The 17,519-nt window shown below is 28.4% G+C and overlaps 1 protein-coding gene across 1 annotated transcript; it reads left to right on the top strand.

Annotated features, from left to right (window-relative positions):
• The first annotated feature begins 10,937 nt into the window (after positions 1 to 10,937).
• LOC127285337 (uncharacterized) lies at positions 10,938 to 17,100 on the top strand. Its single transcript, XM_051311314.1, has 3 exons — positions 10,938 to 11,110; positions 14,778 to 14,935; positions 15,006 to 17,100. Exons 1-3 carry the CDS (start codon positions 11,108 to 11,110, stop codon positions 16,477 to 16,479), a joined length of 1,635 nt encoding a protein of 544 aa, XP_051167271.1. The 5' UTR covers positions 10,938 to 11,107; the 3' UTR covers positions 16,480 to 17,100.
• The last annotated feature ends 419 nt before the right edge of the window (positions 17,101 to 17,519 follow it).

Below are 17,519 nucleotides of genomic sequence, written 5' to 3'. Positions count from 1 at the left end.
TTTTTTGATGGTTGGCTACTTTTTTCAACCTTAGGCTACTAAAAGCTACTTTTCCACTACTTAGACAACTTTTTGTTACTTTTTTGCCGACTTTTCAAAACCTGTATATGGTTTTAAGTAATTTTAAATAGCACACAAAAATTGAATCTATAAAGTGCTGAATATATTGCGGTTACTTTAACCCATTTAAATTTATGAAAAAACTGTGAAAAATTGGTATTAAATCAGTTCTTTAAATTTCAAATATGCCTAAAAAAATATTCATTAAAAATTTAAAGATTTTAAAATTTTCTAGAAATTAGAAGAAAATAAAAAAACTAGATAAAAATAAATATCTAAATAAAAATAAAAATAAACTAGATAAATAAAAAACTAGAAATTAAGAAAATAGAGTGATTTATCCCCACCACCGAAATATATATAGATAACCGGCTATTTTTCACAGTTTTACATAAATGTTAATGCGCTAGGTTAAAGTAACCGCAAGATATTTAGCACCTTGTAGATCCAATTTTTGTGACATTTTTGTGTGCTGTTTAAACTTACTTACTTTCACAGACCAACTTTGAAAACATATTTTATCTATTATTTTCATTTTTTCACTTAATTAACAAACCCCCACAAAAAAAAATTTTGTCCGGCAAAATAGACTAGTCATTCTTACGTATTTTTGGTCACTGAATCCGAATCCGGGGTCAGAATTTAAAAGTTGATTCTTATTTTTAAGATAAACTCAAAAAACTGCTTAAAAAAGAAAAAAAAATCAAAAAGTAAAAAAATTTTTGTATGACACTGCGATAGTGTAATTTCATGTATTTTTAGTCACTGATTCCGAATCCAAAGTTAGAATTATTAGATTTGCTGAAATGTTTTGAGATAATTGCAAAAAACTCAATAAACAAAAATTCAAAAAAAACTCAAAATCAGTTTTTTGGCATTATCTTCAAAATTTAAGCTTATCTCTCAATTCTGACTTCGAATTCGAATTCAGTGGAAAAAAGTACAATGTACATGGAAATAAAATATCGTAGTGTTTCGGCAAAAAATTATCTTTGTCCCTAATTCAGGATTTTTTGCGATTATCTCTAAGAACTAAGACGTAAGAATGACTAGTCTATTTCGCTGGACAAAATTAATTTTTTTTCTGAGGCTGTGTAATCAATAAAAGATAATAAATTAATTAATTCTGAACAAGAGCCAGTAATACATATTGTACATTTTAAAAGAGTTGTCTATATTTTTAATAATCTTTCTAATTGCTGAAAAAGTGAGTTTTCCATATCTTCTCCATTTTAAACTCATATTTCAAGATAAATAATAAAAATTTTGACTTAATTGTTTTTATTTCGTTCTCTAAATATCATTCAGAATCATTTCGGAAAGTATCTATTTTTTAAAAAATTAGGCCTTAACGACTTTTGATATATAAAATATAATGGATTGAGCCAAAAATTTGTAATTACCTCTATTGCCATTTAAATGTTCGAAAATTCTTTACTTTTATGGTATAATTTTCATTTTTTATACCCTAAAAACTAAGTATTATGCAAATTATTATGTAAATTAAGTGTTGAAATTTAATTTTTTTAAATTAAATACAATTTAATATATAAACTACATATATTTTAAATTTTTTCCGTAGGCTACTTTTTTTACTTTTCAGGCTACTTTTTGCTAATATTTTTTTTACTGACTAATGAGTGCAAAGCCTGTTATGGTTTTTTTTTGGACTTGCACTTGCCTTTTGCTCCTACTCTGGAACTGCCTTGATAATGCTGCAGGTGTAACGTGAGACATAGCGGCCATCTTGGATTGTAGTATAAGTAAAAATTGTGGCGCGCAAGTCAAGTGCACAGAAAGAAATTTCTCACTTTAAAAGTACCAATACTGTACTAGCGATTTTCGTATGTCCGTTTTCTTAACAAAAACGCTATATTAGTACGTGCCTTGAACGAATATAGAAGAATCTTCGAAACTTTATCTCTTGGGAACAACCCAAACTATTTTAGTATGTCCAAAAGAGTGGTATTGGTATAAATTTTATGCTATTAATGTCGCAATAGATGTTTTACTAAATGAGTAAGTAGTTTTCATACGAAATTAGGGAGAAATTACGAAAACATTTGTGTTTATTGTCATTAGTTGAAATAATTCATATTTATTTATTGAAAAACAATATTTTAAATGATAAAATTTCTTTTTCCATTTGGAAGAATTTGTTGCCAAAATTTTGGGCAAACACTACAAAAAAAGTAGCGAACACTATCACCGGTAACGCAATTGTTAGTCAAAAATTTTTTCAGTGCACGTTCCTCTCATGCCATTGCCTATATCCAAAGGTAGAAGGTAAGTGTATATGAATTACTGCTGATGCGCCAATTACTGCGATTTTTATAAATTTAGTAAAACTTAGTAATTGAAAATATAAAACTGTTTCAAAATGACTTTTAAAATTTATTCCAAATGATATTTGATATTATATATCCACTAATGATGCATATTTCGACTATTATCAAATTATTTATTCAATAAGTTACAATTGAACCTATCACAGTAATTAGAGCATACGTATATTTTTCTCATGCTGCTATTACTGTGGTCTATCGAGTCAACCTAACCTCTAAATCAACACTTTTAGCGTTGCAGTAATTGGTGCACACTATTCGCAGTAATTCATGCAAACTTGCATTAATACCAGCATATGCCATTTTTAAAAAAGTTAATATTTTTAATATTATATTTGTTATTTCTTCAAGTTTAAAGTATCGTTTCTATTTTAATAGACACTAATAGTGATTTAACAAAAAGAATTAAATCATTATTTCATTTACACTTTTATTATTTTATCATTAAAGTCGGTATTGGGTTGTACATCACAGTAATTGGGACATTTTACCCTATAAAGATCAGTGATGTCCGTTTTTGGAAATGATAGGTCGGTAAATAAAACAAAATTCGGTGAAAGAAGTAGCCTTCTGCAAGAAATCGGCAGATGGGGCTAGTAGATATTGTCTGCCAGAGGTTTTCTGCAACACGGTTGCTGCTTAACGTAAAGATTGGTTATCCGCTGAGCAGGTAATGTAGGTATCTTTTCGCCTAGAAACTAATGTATAAATAGTGCAAAAGATGTCGCTAGTCGAAGCGATAGTAGCATACGTTTTATAATTCAAATATACATAGATGAGATGAATAAAAAGAAATAGAAATTTTAGTGAATAAAATTAATTTCTTGTTTTACAGTTTTTTTAGGGTTCCGTACTCGGTTCGGAACCCTATTAATATCGGTTTTTTTGAAATCATGTACCCCCCCCCTAGCGGCCACATAAATTTATCTGGAGGGCTGAAAATTAGTACACATATGTATTTTCGCGTGTAGATTACAGGAAAATTATAGCGAACTTGATTGGAATTGATTAACATAGCGTTGTCAAGGAAAAACCATGAATTTTTACGAAAAATGCCTAAAAATGACTATGTACCCCCCCCCCCCTAGCGGCCACATCTTTTGACATAAAGAGCTCAAATTTGACACACTTACGTATTTTTACGTGAAAATTACAGGAAAATTATAGCGAACTTGATTCGGATCAATTTACATAGCGTTGTCAAGGAAAAATCAAAAATTTCGAAAAAAATGATTTATTCTCCCTAGCGCACACAATATTCAACCCAGACAGATCATATTTAGTATACAAATGTATTTTTACGGGAAAAATACAGGGGAAAAAAAGCGGTCACGATTAGAGTTGATGATTAACTTTTTATCAAGTTTTTCAAGAAAAAATGACAATTTTAGGAAAAAAATGTATTTTTCCACCAAAAACGAACAAAATTTTATTTAAAGGAAATTAAATTTATATATTTTAACGTATTTTTACGTGTAGATTACAAAAAAAATATAGCGAGCATGATTGGAGTTGATTATCATAGCGTTGTCAAGGAAAAACCATGAATTTTTACGATAAATACATAAAAATGAGTATGTACCCCCCCCCCCCTAGCGGCCACATCTTTTGACATAAAGAGCTCAAATTTGACACACTTACGTATTTTTACGTGAAAATTACAGGAAAATTATAGCGAACTTGATTCGGATTAATTTACATAGCGTTGTCAAGGAAAAATCAAAAATTTCGAAAAAAATGATTTATTCTCCCTAGCGCACACAATATTCAATCCAGACTGTTCATACTTGCTGTAAAACTCAATTTTTGCGTGAAAAATACAGGGAAAAAATGTAAGCGCGATTGGAGTTGATGATCAATTTTTATCAAATTTTTGAAGAAAAATGATAAATTTCAGAAAAAAATGTATTTTTCCGCAAAAAACGAAAAAAGTTTTTCTACAGTGATTCAAATTTATATATTTTGACGTATTTTTACGTGTAGATTACAAAAAAAATATAGCGAGGATGATTGGAGTTGATTTTTCTGGAATTAATAAATAAATTTTATTTTTTACATAACTTTCGATTTTTCCTTGACAAGCAGCTACTAGCCTTATATCAATATCTTAAGTTTTATCTCTTTTTGACTTAGAAAGATAAAATTTAATATTCAATATATTTTTAAAATGTAAATACAATAAAAATATTGCGAGTTGAAATAAAATTATGTTTCTTATATTTTTTTAGTAAAATATTTTTTAAAAAATAAAGTCGGACAAGTGCGAGTTACACTCGCACTGAAATCGAGGGTTCCGTACTCGAAGCGAACTTATTTGGTATAAAAACAAATGTTTAAAAAATATGTGTTGTATGACAAATAATATAAGTGATACGAAGAGGAACAATTTTCTTGAATTTTACAAAATTGTTCCTTTTTGTATCACTTATATTATTTGTCATACAACACATATTTTTTAAACATTTGTTTTTATACCAAATAAGTTCGCTTCGAGTACGGAACCCTCGATTTCAGTGCGAGTGTAACTCGCACTTGTCCGATTTTATTTTAAAATTATTTTTAATTTTTTCAATTAATAAAATAGAAAACGATAGTAAAGTTTGAATTCGCAAATAAAATTAAACATTTTTTAACCGTAAACTATAATTGGAACTCTATCCAAACCAGTTATTGGCACTCCATTTATTAATACCTTTAAATTTTCTAAATTAATAATATAATATTACTGGAAACTATTTAGACTTCAAGAACATAATATCAAAATGTAGAAAATATTAAATTTTTAAACTTTACAGACTTTGAATAAATCAGGTTATTTGCAATGATGAAATTTATTATAAAACATTGATTTTGCTATTTGTAAAGTTTCTTTAGTGTCCTCTAGATAGTTGTGACAAATTTTTTAATAAATACAGCTTTCATAGAGAGAAATTGAAATTTTACTTTCATGGAGAATTAAAAAAATTGTACAGAAAATAAATTGTTAGGAATTGAATAATTCTAACACTGCAAAAAAAAGTATCTTATTTTAAGATGTTTTGGTAGCGATTTTAAGACATTCATATGTTTAAGATGTCTTGATGTCTTAAAAACGCTACCAAAATATCTTAAAATAAGATACTTCTTTTTGCAGTGAATACTTTTTAATGAAAGCTCTTATATTGTCGCTTAAAATATAACTAATCAATTATTCAATTTTTACATTATCTTTTATTAAATACCTTACATAATTTATTTCATTACATAGATATTACATACATATTAATTTCGAATTATTAGAAAAACAAAAAAATTTGTTGCTACAACAAACCAAATTTGTTAGTTTATATATTTGAATAAAAAATTTATATAAGAGAAAAATATTATTTCAAGATTATTTTCCATAACAAGAGGGAAATCTTTTTCACAGAAACATTCAGGGTGCTATGTTTGTCACATGTCCATTGTTATTTTCTGTTTTCTAAAAAAAAACACAAAAATAAATTCTATTTTATTTTTCAACTTTTAACAGAATATTTAATAAAACTATTCAACTAATAGAGAATGTTCCCAGTGGGTAAAAAACCATGTTCGTTTTAAAAACGTTTTAAGAACGTTTCATATCTGTCAAATAATGTTCTAGAACATTATTTGAACATCTATGTTCTTAAAATATTTCTGAAAATAATTTGGCAGACATGAAACGGTTTTAAAATGAACATGGTTTTTTGCCCACTGGGTTATGTTCAAAACTCGCAACCATTTTTTCTCTTTGCTCTTTTTTAATGTTATTTATATCATTTATAATATGAATAAATAAATAATTTACATTTACACTATTCATGACACCCTTGTAAAAAAGATGCCCCGGAAAGTGCCCCCTGGAATTTTCATAGAATTTCTATTAAATTTCTACGCATTTTCCATAGAATTTCCCAATAAAAATTTTGCTGAATGTAATTGCGTGGTACAAAATTTTTTTTGCAAATTATCGAATTTAGATATTTTTTGACCTAGGTATAACTTTAAATTTCAAAGAAAAATTTTATCAATATTCTGAGAACAAAATATGCTGCGTATCTAAAATTAAAGAGTCTCGAACTCAACTCTTCCAAAAAATAAAATTCATATTTCACGGGATTCTAAAGAACTTTTGAATAATATTAAATGTTGATTAGACGTCCAGGTGTTCGCATTTCAACGAATTGTCTTATTTTATTATTTTAATTTTATGCAATCAATGTAATTTTTAAATATTGTACTTTTAAACTTAATATTTTCTCTACTTATTCTAATAATAATATACAAATGAGATATTTTACGTGTAATGTCCTGAGTTAAAAAATTGATTTCTCGAAAAAAAGTGAAACTTGGGGAAATTGTTGTCCTACCTGATAGTAAAATATTCCCAAAAAAATTTTTGACTTTTTTGAAATTTTGGGTAAGATAGAGAAGGGGGTCAATTTTATCAGTTTTCCCTGACACCGCCTACTATTTGAATTTTTTCTGTCAATAAATTCAATAAAAAAAATTTTGGCAGGTATGTTTTTTGAAGGTTTTTCCATGCTTCTTCCAATGGTGAATTTCGTTTTTAAAAATTTTTGAATTTTGACCTTGATTTTCTATAATTAAACATAAATTTGCTATTTTCACTAAAATCGATGCTTTTTTTTTAAATAAATAATTGCAAACCAAAACTGAGGTTTTTTCCGATCTGTATATAAATTTTCAGAATGCCAATTTTTTTTGTTTTCGAGATATTAAATGTCAAAGATTTTTTGCGTCGAGGCGGTCGACTCATACCGCACCACGGTAACTGTTAACACAGGCCAAAATTTTTTTTATTGCATTTAGGGTAAGTCCGGGGGAGTTGGCCATACGGGAGAGATGGCCAATTCAAATATTTTATAGAATTTTCTGCTAGGTATCGCTTATTAAAGATTAGTTCGCTTTGTTTTGTGGCAAAACACAATTAAAAGAAAAAACTTGACGAAAAATATTGAAAAAGTATTTAAAAATCTGATTTGTTATTTTGACTAGTTTGGAAAAAAAGTGATGAGTTTACGTTTCTCACTGGTGTTATGTTATTTTATAAAATAATTTTTAATTTTATTTTTTTCTGTAAAGTACATGACCCAAGCTTTGTTATAAATTTATATATATTCAAAAATTTTATTTATTTATTTATATTTTAGTTGTGTTAATTTGTCTCCTGACATTAGGTGAGATGGCCATGTTTTTTCGAGGTGAGATTTTGAGTAAAGTGGGGGTAAAGTCTTCAAAAACCATGTTTTTGAATGTTTTCAGTATTTTTTTCTCCTTAACCTGACGTGCTAGAGACTTCTATCTAGGCTTAAATTGAAGTTTAAAACGTACATTTTAAGACCCATATGCGCAAAATAAAATTTTTTTTGAAATTTTGATAAAATGGGGGTAATGACCCCAAAAATCTTTTTAAGTGACTTGAAACTAATTTTTTTCAAAATTTCAATTTTTTTATCTTGCGCATACCTATGTGTCTTAAAGTGTAAGATATGAGCTTTAATTTAAGCCTATATAAAAGTCTCTATCACGTCAGGTTAAGGAAAAAAAATACTGAAAACACTCAAAAACACGGTTTTTGGAGACTTTACCCCCACTTTATTCAAAATCCTGACGTGATACGTATTTTTAGAACCCGGAATCATGTTCAGGACACAAAAATAAATTAGAAACCACTCTGATATCTCGAAAAATTTCCTTGTAGCCTTGTTGTGTTGGTGAGACAGACAAACAGACAGCGCTTATGAAAATTGCACTGAATTTAATCATAAATGTTCGAAATGTAGTCAGAACAAGAAAAAAAGACTTTAATCCCTTTAAATTAAAAATTTTGATAAAGCGAAAAGCTAAAAATTGATTTTAAAGTATTGGCCATCTCCCTCGTACATTCCGGGAGAGATGGCCAAACGCGTTTTTTAAAAAATATTAATTTGAAGATTGTTTGCATTTAAAAAATTTCTCATTTCTATCATTTTTTGTAAGTTAAATGTTCAATGTTTAATTATCAATAAAAGTTAATACTTAAATCACTTTCTTTTTATTTTTACAGACTTTTAAAAAAACTATGGCCAACTCCCCCGGACTTACCCTATAGATAGAAAAAATTGAAATACACGGAAAAACATTTTATATTAAGGCGCTCTCACACCTTTTTGGCTGCCTGCAGGTTACCATGGCAACGCATGAGAGTGAGTGCGACAGAAAATTTAAAAATTTGAATATTCAAATTTTCTGTCTCACTCACACTCGTGCGTTGCCATGGTAACCTGCAGGCAGGCAGGCAGCCAAAAAAGGTGTGAGTGCGCCATTAGAAAACAATAAAACTGGAAGCATAATTTAAAATTGTACTATAGTAAAGTGCGGCTATTCATGGACAATATTGTAAATCACTATAGTCACTGTTAATTCTGTAAATCAATTCTCAATATTTCTAAAATTCACATATACAGTATTCATAATCAAAAAAGTTTATAGTAATATTTAACAGTTAGTTCGAAAAAGTGAATTTTAATATTGACACTGTTAAAAATTGGTGAGTCATACATAAAAGAATAGAAATGGGGAAATGAAGAAGGAAAGAACGACAGATTTATTGAGGTTTTGAGTGAAATGGAGAACTAGAATACATTGAGACACACATTTATACATTCATCTCTACCTAACAGCCTAACTTAAAACTACCTATATACACCTAAATACGCATAATACATATAAACGCTCGCTCGCAACTACGCTGAGAGGTGAAGGCAGAATTTTCCTTATATACTAAACGGCAGAATTTTTCTGCGCTTGTGAGAAACGATGATTATATAATTGTCTTCCTAAAACAATTTTATTTTAAAATAATATGCAACGAACTATAATTAATTAGTAGTATTTTTGCAATGATCAATTTTAGTATGAAGTTATCCAGGAGGTTCAAAAATAATAAAATTGATTGAAATTATTAAAGATTCTGTTATTAAGATTTAACAATTTTCAATCGGATCACTAAAGAAAAATTCAAAAAAAGGCTAAATAACTGAAATATTGAATAAAATCTGATGTTACGGAGAGGAGTTTTAACACCACTTTTCATTAAATAATTTAGTTATTTGACCTTTTTTTGGAAATTTTCATTAGTGATTGAAAATTGTTAAATCTTATCGTATAGGTGGCAGATTTTTATTAATTGAAATTAATTTTATTATTTTTGAACAAAAACACCGTCTAAAATCGTGCACGTTTTGATTTGTCTGGTTAGGTTGTTCCCGCGCGGCACGTTCATTCTTCATTCGGGTGAATTAGTCAATTATCGGTCATCTACGAAGCCAGGGCCCACAAAGAATCAATAGTGGTCGATATTAAACTTCTAAAGTAAAAATTTTAATTTTTCACATCGTTATACATGCGGCTATGGTTTTAAGGTCTTTTCATATTTACTATGTTAAAATTCCCTAACTATTATTTTAATTCTTGATATTTTCAGTTACATTTCTTCATTAAGTACCCTATTAAAAATTACTTGTCTCAAATTTAATATCGACAAAAATTAATTTTTCTAAGATACTATATTAAATGTCATTTTCTTTCACTAGTAAGTATCCATATCGTAATTTCAAATATTCAAATAATATTATGAATAACTATTAGCGAACCGTGAATAGCCTCCTTTTCATATCGAGTATGTCAAAATGTATTACCATTTTTATTGTCTTTTAATATAAAATGTTTTTCCGTGTAAGAATAACCAATTTTATTTTATTACTAGTAAAATTAAACGCGCGAAATTGGATATGTAATGGTTTATTATAAAGAAATTTTAAAGAATCCAATTCTGAAATTTGGAAACACATATTTAACTGTGTGGAATTTAACGAATCAATTTTTATTTTTGAATATGAATGTTGTGTAGAGTTTGTCGGTGTGCAATTTAAATGTGTAGAATTTAACAAATAAATTGTGCAAAATTGAACTTGTGTAGAATACAACATTGTAGAATTTATACGGTGTAGAATCTAAATATGTAGAACTTGAACCGCCCCATATTAATTTTTTATTATACATGTTTTAGTAGTCATTTGTTTTTTTAGTTAAAAAAAAATGATATCTTGACAAACAAAATTTTGATAGACTTTTTTTTAATTATAATTCTTTTAGTAGTATATAAAAATGATTCACGCAAAGAAAATTTTGTTTTTAACTATATTTCGAACACTTATATATCTAAAAATAAAAGGTGTGCTATACAATTTTAAAATGTTAAAAATTTTTTTTTTTTTTTTTAAATCATACGGTTCCGTGGATTCGCCCATATTTATAATTATTTAAGCTGCTCAAATTCTCCGAAGCAGATTTACTGGACCTTTCCGACTGGAGGCTACTTGTTCATCTTGTATCTGGACACTCTCACCTTTAGTTGCTTTCTCTCTCTCTCTCTCTCTATTACTTTTTCTGTTACTCTCTTATCCTCCCGCTCACTATAGTGAAGAAGAATTGCAGCATCTTTAAAGGTAGTCAGTTTACAGTATAGTCGTTCGGACCATCATTTACAGTGATCCCCACTTTGCTAACAAGGTGAATCCTATAAATGCTGAATCGTGTGAATCTCAGAAGTTATGTATCAACGTACTTCATCTCGAATAGCATATTATTTTCACTTAAACCAAAAAAAAAAAAACTTTACGTGTTAAGCGTACATAATGGTAAGTACGCTTTAAATATTGAGTAAAAATTCTACATTAATAATTTAAATTGTAAAAATATAATTTATTTTCATTATTTGGAGATATTAAAGTCAAATTTTCCCTGACATAATAAGTATGGAACAAACTTTCAAAAATCCGCCCCCCCCACCTAGAGATGAGATTATCATGAGATAATAAGACTTATTAAATACTCATATTTCTCTAAAAGTAAAAAATACAAAAAAAAATTCATCTAATTATTATGGGTGTGAAGATTTTATTTTTAATTTTTGCAATTAAACTAATGGTAATATTTAAATATACAAGAATTATTTTATTAATTTCAAAAAAAATTACTAGGTTTTGATGAAGTATTATGATATTAAAAGTTTTCAACTTATAGAATATTTACTCATAACTTTATGTTGTTTTACATCATAGACAAGAATCGCACTTTGTTTAAATGTCATTTTGTCTGTGTGTGTAAAAATTACATTTTCATAAAGATTTTAAAATGGAAATTTAATTTACTCTTGTATATATGGTATTAAAAGTTAAAATGCTTCCTTTAAGTAAAAGATTTCTTTGAAACAAACACTTTTTTTCAATCACTTTTTGAATCAAAGAAATTTTTGAATTAAAAATAAAATTTCTTTGCTTTTATGAAAAGAAATTTGAATTAAGGAAATTTTTTCTTTGAATGATATATTTTTAACCTAAAAAAAAAATTTCTTTAAATCAAAGAAATATTTCTTTTGAACCTAAGTACGCTGAGTTACCACGACTGGGTTTGCGCAGACTACGTAAATTCGTAAACAGCTACTGTGTATTGGCAGCGTGTTCATGAAGTGATTAATATAATCAGATTTATGATCTAAACAGTTTTGTACAACTAAATTTTGTTTTAAATTTCCTTATACAATGAGTGATAAAGAAGTTTGTGAATTGTTCGTGTCCTTGGGATTTACAAGTGATATGTGAAATGTGGAAATAGTGAATCGATTGTTTTCTTCTTGATAAAAATTCTATCATTAAGTTTTGTTCAGTGTTTTACATTTTTATAAGGTATAAAATGCTGTAAAACCACATATTTGTAAAAGTTCATTTTAAACTGTTTTTGAAATAAATTTTAAACTATTTCAAAGATATATAATTAATTTAATATTTTTAAATTATATTTTAATCAAAATACGAAAATATTAACAATCTCAAAATTAAATAAATGTATGTTTTATTTAAATTTGTGAATTAAAGTAAAAAATTTATTTCTTTGATTCAAATAAAAAATTTCAATTCTTTTCCGTGACGTTAGAAGCATGTGGCTCGCAATATTCGCGCAGGGATGCCAACTTTGATGTCATACTGAAATATTACATGAGTATCAAATATTATAACATTTTTTACAAAATAAGTTTTTATTTACGTAATAAATTACATTTAATTGACATAATATTAAGTAATTAAGGTTAATAACCTACCGTATTGTTTATTATAATATTTAATACTCATGTAATATTTTAGTATGACATCAATGTTGGCATCCCTGCGCGAATTGCAATTGGTTAGTTGCCATTGTCCCCACTCGTCATTTGTCATAATTCTCGTCAACTACCGCACCCTGCTCTAGTGAATATTTAGTAACTTTATAGTAACTTTTAATTTTAGAAATAAAGTTACTAAATTTTCACTAGAGCAGGGTGCGGTAGTTGATGAGAATTATGACAAATGGCGAGTGGGGACAATGGAAACTAATCAATCCACACGCTTGGTTGGTTTCCATTGTCCCCACTTGACATTTGTCATAATTCTCGTCAACTACCGCACCCTGCTCTAGTGAAAATTTACTGACTTTATTGTTAAAATTAAAAGTTACTGTAGGTTTCTTTTCTTTTTCCCCACTCGCTATTTGTCATAATTCTCGTCAACTACCGCACCCTGCTCTAGTGAATATTTAGTAACTTTATAGTAACTTTTAATTTTAGAAATAAAGTTACTAAATTTTCACTAAAGCAGGGTGCGGTAGTTGACGAGAATTATGACGAGTGGGGACAATGGAAACCAACCTATAAAGTCACTAAATTTTCACTAGAGCAGGGTGCGGTAGTTGATGAGAATTATGACAAATGACGAGTGGGGACAATGGAAACTAATCAATCCACACGCTTTGTTGGTTTCCATTGTCCCCACTCGACATTTGTCATATTTCTCGTCAACTACCGCACCCTGCTCTAGTGAAAAAGTAGTTAAAAGTTAGTATAAACTGGTAACTCAGCGTACTTAAGTTCAAAAGAAATATTTCTTTGATTCAACAAAATTTCTCTACGTTAAAAATATCATTCAAAGAAAAAATTTCCTTAATGCAAAATTTTTTTTTCGTAAAAGCAATGAAAACTTTTTTTAATTCAAATAAATTTCATCTTTGATTCAAAAAGTGATTTAAAAAAAAAACAATTTGTTTGTTTCAAAGAAAATCCGTTTATTATTGTCAGCCTATGATGAAAACCACTTATTGGCAATGTATCTATAATTATTTTAAAAATAATAATCACAAATCATTAAGGTGGTAAAGCTGCCTAATTCTGTCGAAAAAAATATTTTTTAAAAAAATTTGTTTTTTAATACAAAAAAACAAGTTTTGAAAAATTAGAATAATTTTATGGCAATACTTGTGCCGGGTCTTAATAATTTATTAAATTTTTTTTAATATTCATGACATCATTTACGAAACGATGCGATGATAAGGTATAACATGAAACACATAAGTATACATTTGGTCAACTGCTCCTTATGTCATACTCATTTAAGTTAAAAATTTGTAAAAATACTTTTCATTTGATCAATAAAAAATAAAAATTATTACTTTAATTTTTAAGAAATTTTTTTTTTATTTTATCATATTCTTACAGAAAAAACATGAAATAAACCGTTTGAAATTAGAATTAATTTGTAGAAACGTTATATTTCTTTACAAAAATTGTTAAATTTAATTGTAAATTTATAAATTTATTTTTAATTAAAAAAATATATATATGTAAGATGGAAGCAATATCCGTTTAATTTTGTCTCTTGTATTATGCAATGTTTCTTGAATACCACACAGTTAATATTAGAGACAGAAATGTGAAAGATGGAGGACAAGGTATTTATTATTATTACGAAAGGACACGGGTCACTCTGAAACTCATCGACCATTTTTGCTCCGGGCTAGTTGCATAATTAAGATACCTCCTTCATTCTATCTGATTGCCATGGATGAAGATTGTCATAAATTTTTTTTTTAAATTACAATAATTATTTTTTTTTATTAATACATTGCTATTATATATGGAGCATTCCACGCTAAATCGTATAGCATTTTTCTTTTTGCATCTGATTTTTTGGAAATTATTTTTTCATTTAGAATACTCGTTAAATGTAGTCTTAATGATTTATTTCCATTTTTTGATACGGAGATTTATTTATTAATTTTTACAATGGGGCGAATTACTTTAATTATTTTAATTAAATACTTTTATTATACAAAAAGCAAAAATTGGTTATTACTATATTTATATAATTATTCAATTTTTTTAAAATTAAAAACAAAATGAGTAAAGAAATATTGCAAAGATGATGATTTTGGAATTATTATTTTATTTATAAATATTTTTAAGAATTTATATTATTTATTTATTTTAATTTTTAGAGGAGACTAACATGGATAACTATCTTGATAACAATTCCGGCACTTTGTTATACACATGAAAGAAGTAAAAGAGCTATCGAAAATGATTCAAGAAACCAAAAATCCTTTGATGGTTACAATTACCCAACACCAGGCAAGCCTTTCAAACTACCAACTGTGTAAGTAAAAAATGAATTATTTATATCTTGTTTGTTATATATCAAAATTTGTTTGTTATTTTTTTTATAGAGAACAATCTACAAGGCCACCAACAGCAGTACCATTTACAACAAAATCTCGCCCTTTATCGTCTTCATCACCTTTGTCACCTACATCATCTCCACGTTTGCCTTCATTTCCAGAGAAAACAATTACTCCAGCTACATTTCCACAAACAAATCCCACAAATGGAAAAAATTTAATACCAAATTCTGGCAATGGATATGTTTATACAACTCCAAAACAACGTTTTACATTCCCAAGTTCAACTTCTAATCCAATTAATAGAATTCCAACTCAAACAAAAACAATACCAAGTCCATCCACTAAATCACCTTTTCCTTCTGTTCCTTCACGTTCACCTATACCAACCACAAAACAACCATACTCTCCGAATCGATTTACTTCACCTACACCATTCGTTCAAGTTTCAAAATCTACAAAACCATCCACAGTTCCAAGTGAAAAACCTAAATTCCCTCAAGATGGATATGTCTACACTACTCCAAAGACACCTTTCTCAATAACTTCTTCACCTTCTACCTTCAGAAACACTCCAAAATTACCTGCAATTACAACTCAACGACAATTACCTACAATAACAACTCCACGACCTTTAACTAAAACACCTCGTCCTATATCTCCATCAACATTTATTTCTCCATCTCAAGTCACTAAACCAAGCTATGTTCCATCATTTCCACAATCGACTTTAAAACCCGTAACATTTCCTCAAACAAAACCACCTTACATTCCGCCTGCATTACCTACAACTAGAAAACCACAATCACCTCGTGTACCAACACAATCTACATATACGTTACCACCCAAAAAATTAACCACCCAATTCCCAAAATCAACGCCTAAGGTTAATACACCATCTCCACAAACACCATTTACTAATAGATATTCACCATCAATAAGTACGAAACCTCCTGGTTATTTACCACCTAAACCTTCACAGACAATCACACCTTCTATTCCATCAATTCAAACATCGCCATCTAGTCCACGATATCCTTCTCAACCGAGTAGGCCAACAAATACACCTTTTGTTCCATCATTTGGAACTTCACCACAAACTCCAAGAATTCCTTCTCAACCAGGTAGTAGACCAACTAGGCCAACACAAACAAACACACCTTTCGTTCCATCTTTTGGAACTTCACCACAAACCCCAAGAATTCCTACTCAACCATCTAAACCTACGCAAACATACACGCCATCGATTCAGATATCAACATCATCTCCAAGATTACCTTCCCAACCAGGCAGTAGACCACCTCCGTATTTACCACCTTCTTCTCCAAGACCAAATTATCCTACTGTAACACCTCCACCCTATCCAACGGCTTTATATAGTATAACACCTAGTACGTCCACTTCTCCTCCTCCAACAGGTTTTCCTGCGGCACCGCCAACTATACCACCAAGCACTTACAGACCAAATGTTGGATATAATTATCAAATTCCAGATCTCCCATTTGAATTCCGTAGACGTTAATTACAAAATTATTATAAAATATTCAAATAGAAGTGTGTTTAAAAACATGTTATTTTTGGTCTCCGTAGTATAACTGAATTTTTAAAAAATACAATTTTAATACAATTGTTGCTATTAGCAATATCAGTACAAAATACCAAATGCTTTTCATTATTATACCAGTGTAACGGCTGAAAAATAAGGTGTTTTTGGGGAATTTTTTTTAAAGAAACATTTTCTATCGAATGTTTTGAAACTTTAAAAATATATTTTACTACAAATCAAGAATAGATTTTTTTCAAGCATAAATAGCTACATGGTAGAGACCATGAAGTAGTATAAGAAGCACTCACTACTATTGTTAAGCATATAGGCCCCTTACATGAGAATAAATCCGAAATTACATATCTCCGATTATGACGCCTGTAGCTGAAAAGCAGTGTACTTAGAAGTTTTCAAAATATGGCCGCACCTAGTGACAGCTGTTCTCATATATAGTAAACAGTGTAAAGTGATATATAATAATTTTAGAAAAAGTGTACAAATTTTTAATCTCAATAAAACTATTTGACTTGACTTGTAAAGAAAGAAAAAAGTTACACACAAAAATTTTAAATAAAACATAAATTATTTGAAAATATATTTGAAAATTGGTAAGTTTTTGCTTATTTATATACGAATGTATAATTTAGATTTTTAAAATATTTGTTTTTAATTATGTTTCATAATAAAATAATAAAGGAATTGCAATAATTTGTTGTAAGTTATATAAAAATAAAAAAAATAATAAAAACCCTGGCGGATCTCGAAATCGGAATGTACGATAAATTCGTTGTACATTCGTTAGATATTGGTTGAACATTTAGTTGGAGTAAAAATTGTGTAGAAACGGAGTGGAAACTGTGGAAAAGTGTAATTGAATTGAATAATAAAAGTATTTAAGGATAGATTTGTGCTGTATTTGTGATAAATTAACGTGTTATTACTAAATAAATAAAGTTTAAAGTGTAAAATGTTCGCGTAAGTGAGTTTGATAGGTTAGAGAATTTTCTAGTGACATC

Source organism: Leptopilina boulardi, unplaced genomic scaffold (assembly GCF_019393585.1).
Source record: "Leptopilina boulardi isolate dan_hultmark-lab unplaced genomic scaffold, ZJU_Lbou_2.1 LbouV2_330, whole genome shotgun sequence".
NCBI lineage: Eukaryota > Metazoa > Arthropoda > Insecta > Hymenoptera > Figitidae > Leptopilina > Leptopilina boulardi.
Note: the sequence above shows the minus strand (reverse complement) of the source record. Positions and strands in the feature narration are given on the sequence as shown.

Bases quoted from the DNA above. Each gene is read 5' to 3' on its own strand.
- LOC127285337 (XM_051311314.1), top strand. The intron at 14,936-15,005 runs GTAAGTAAAAAA...TTTTTTTTATAG, and splicing joins CCTTTCAAACTACCAACTGT to AGAACAATCTACAAGGCCAC.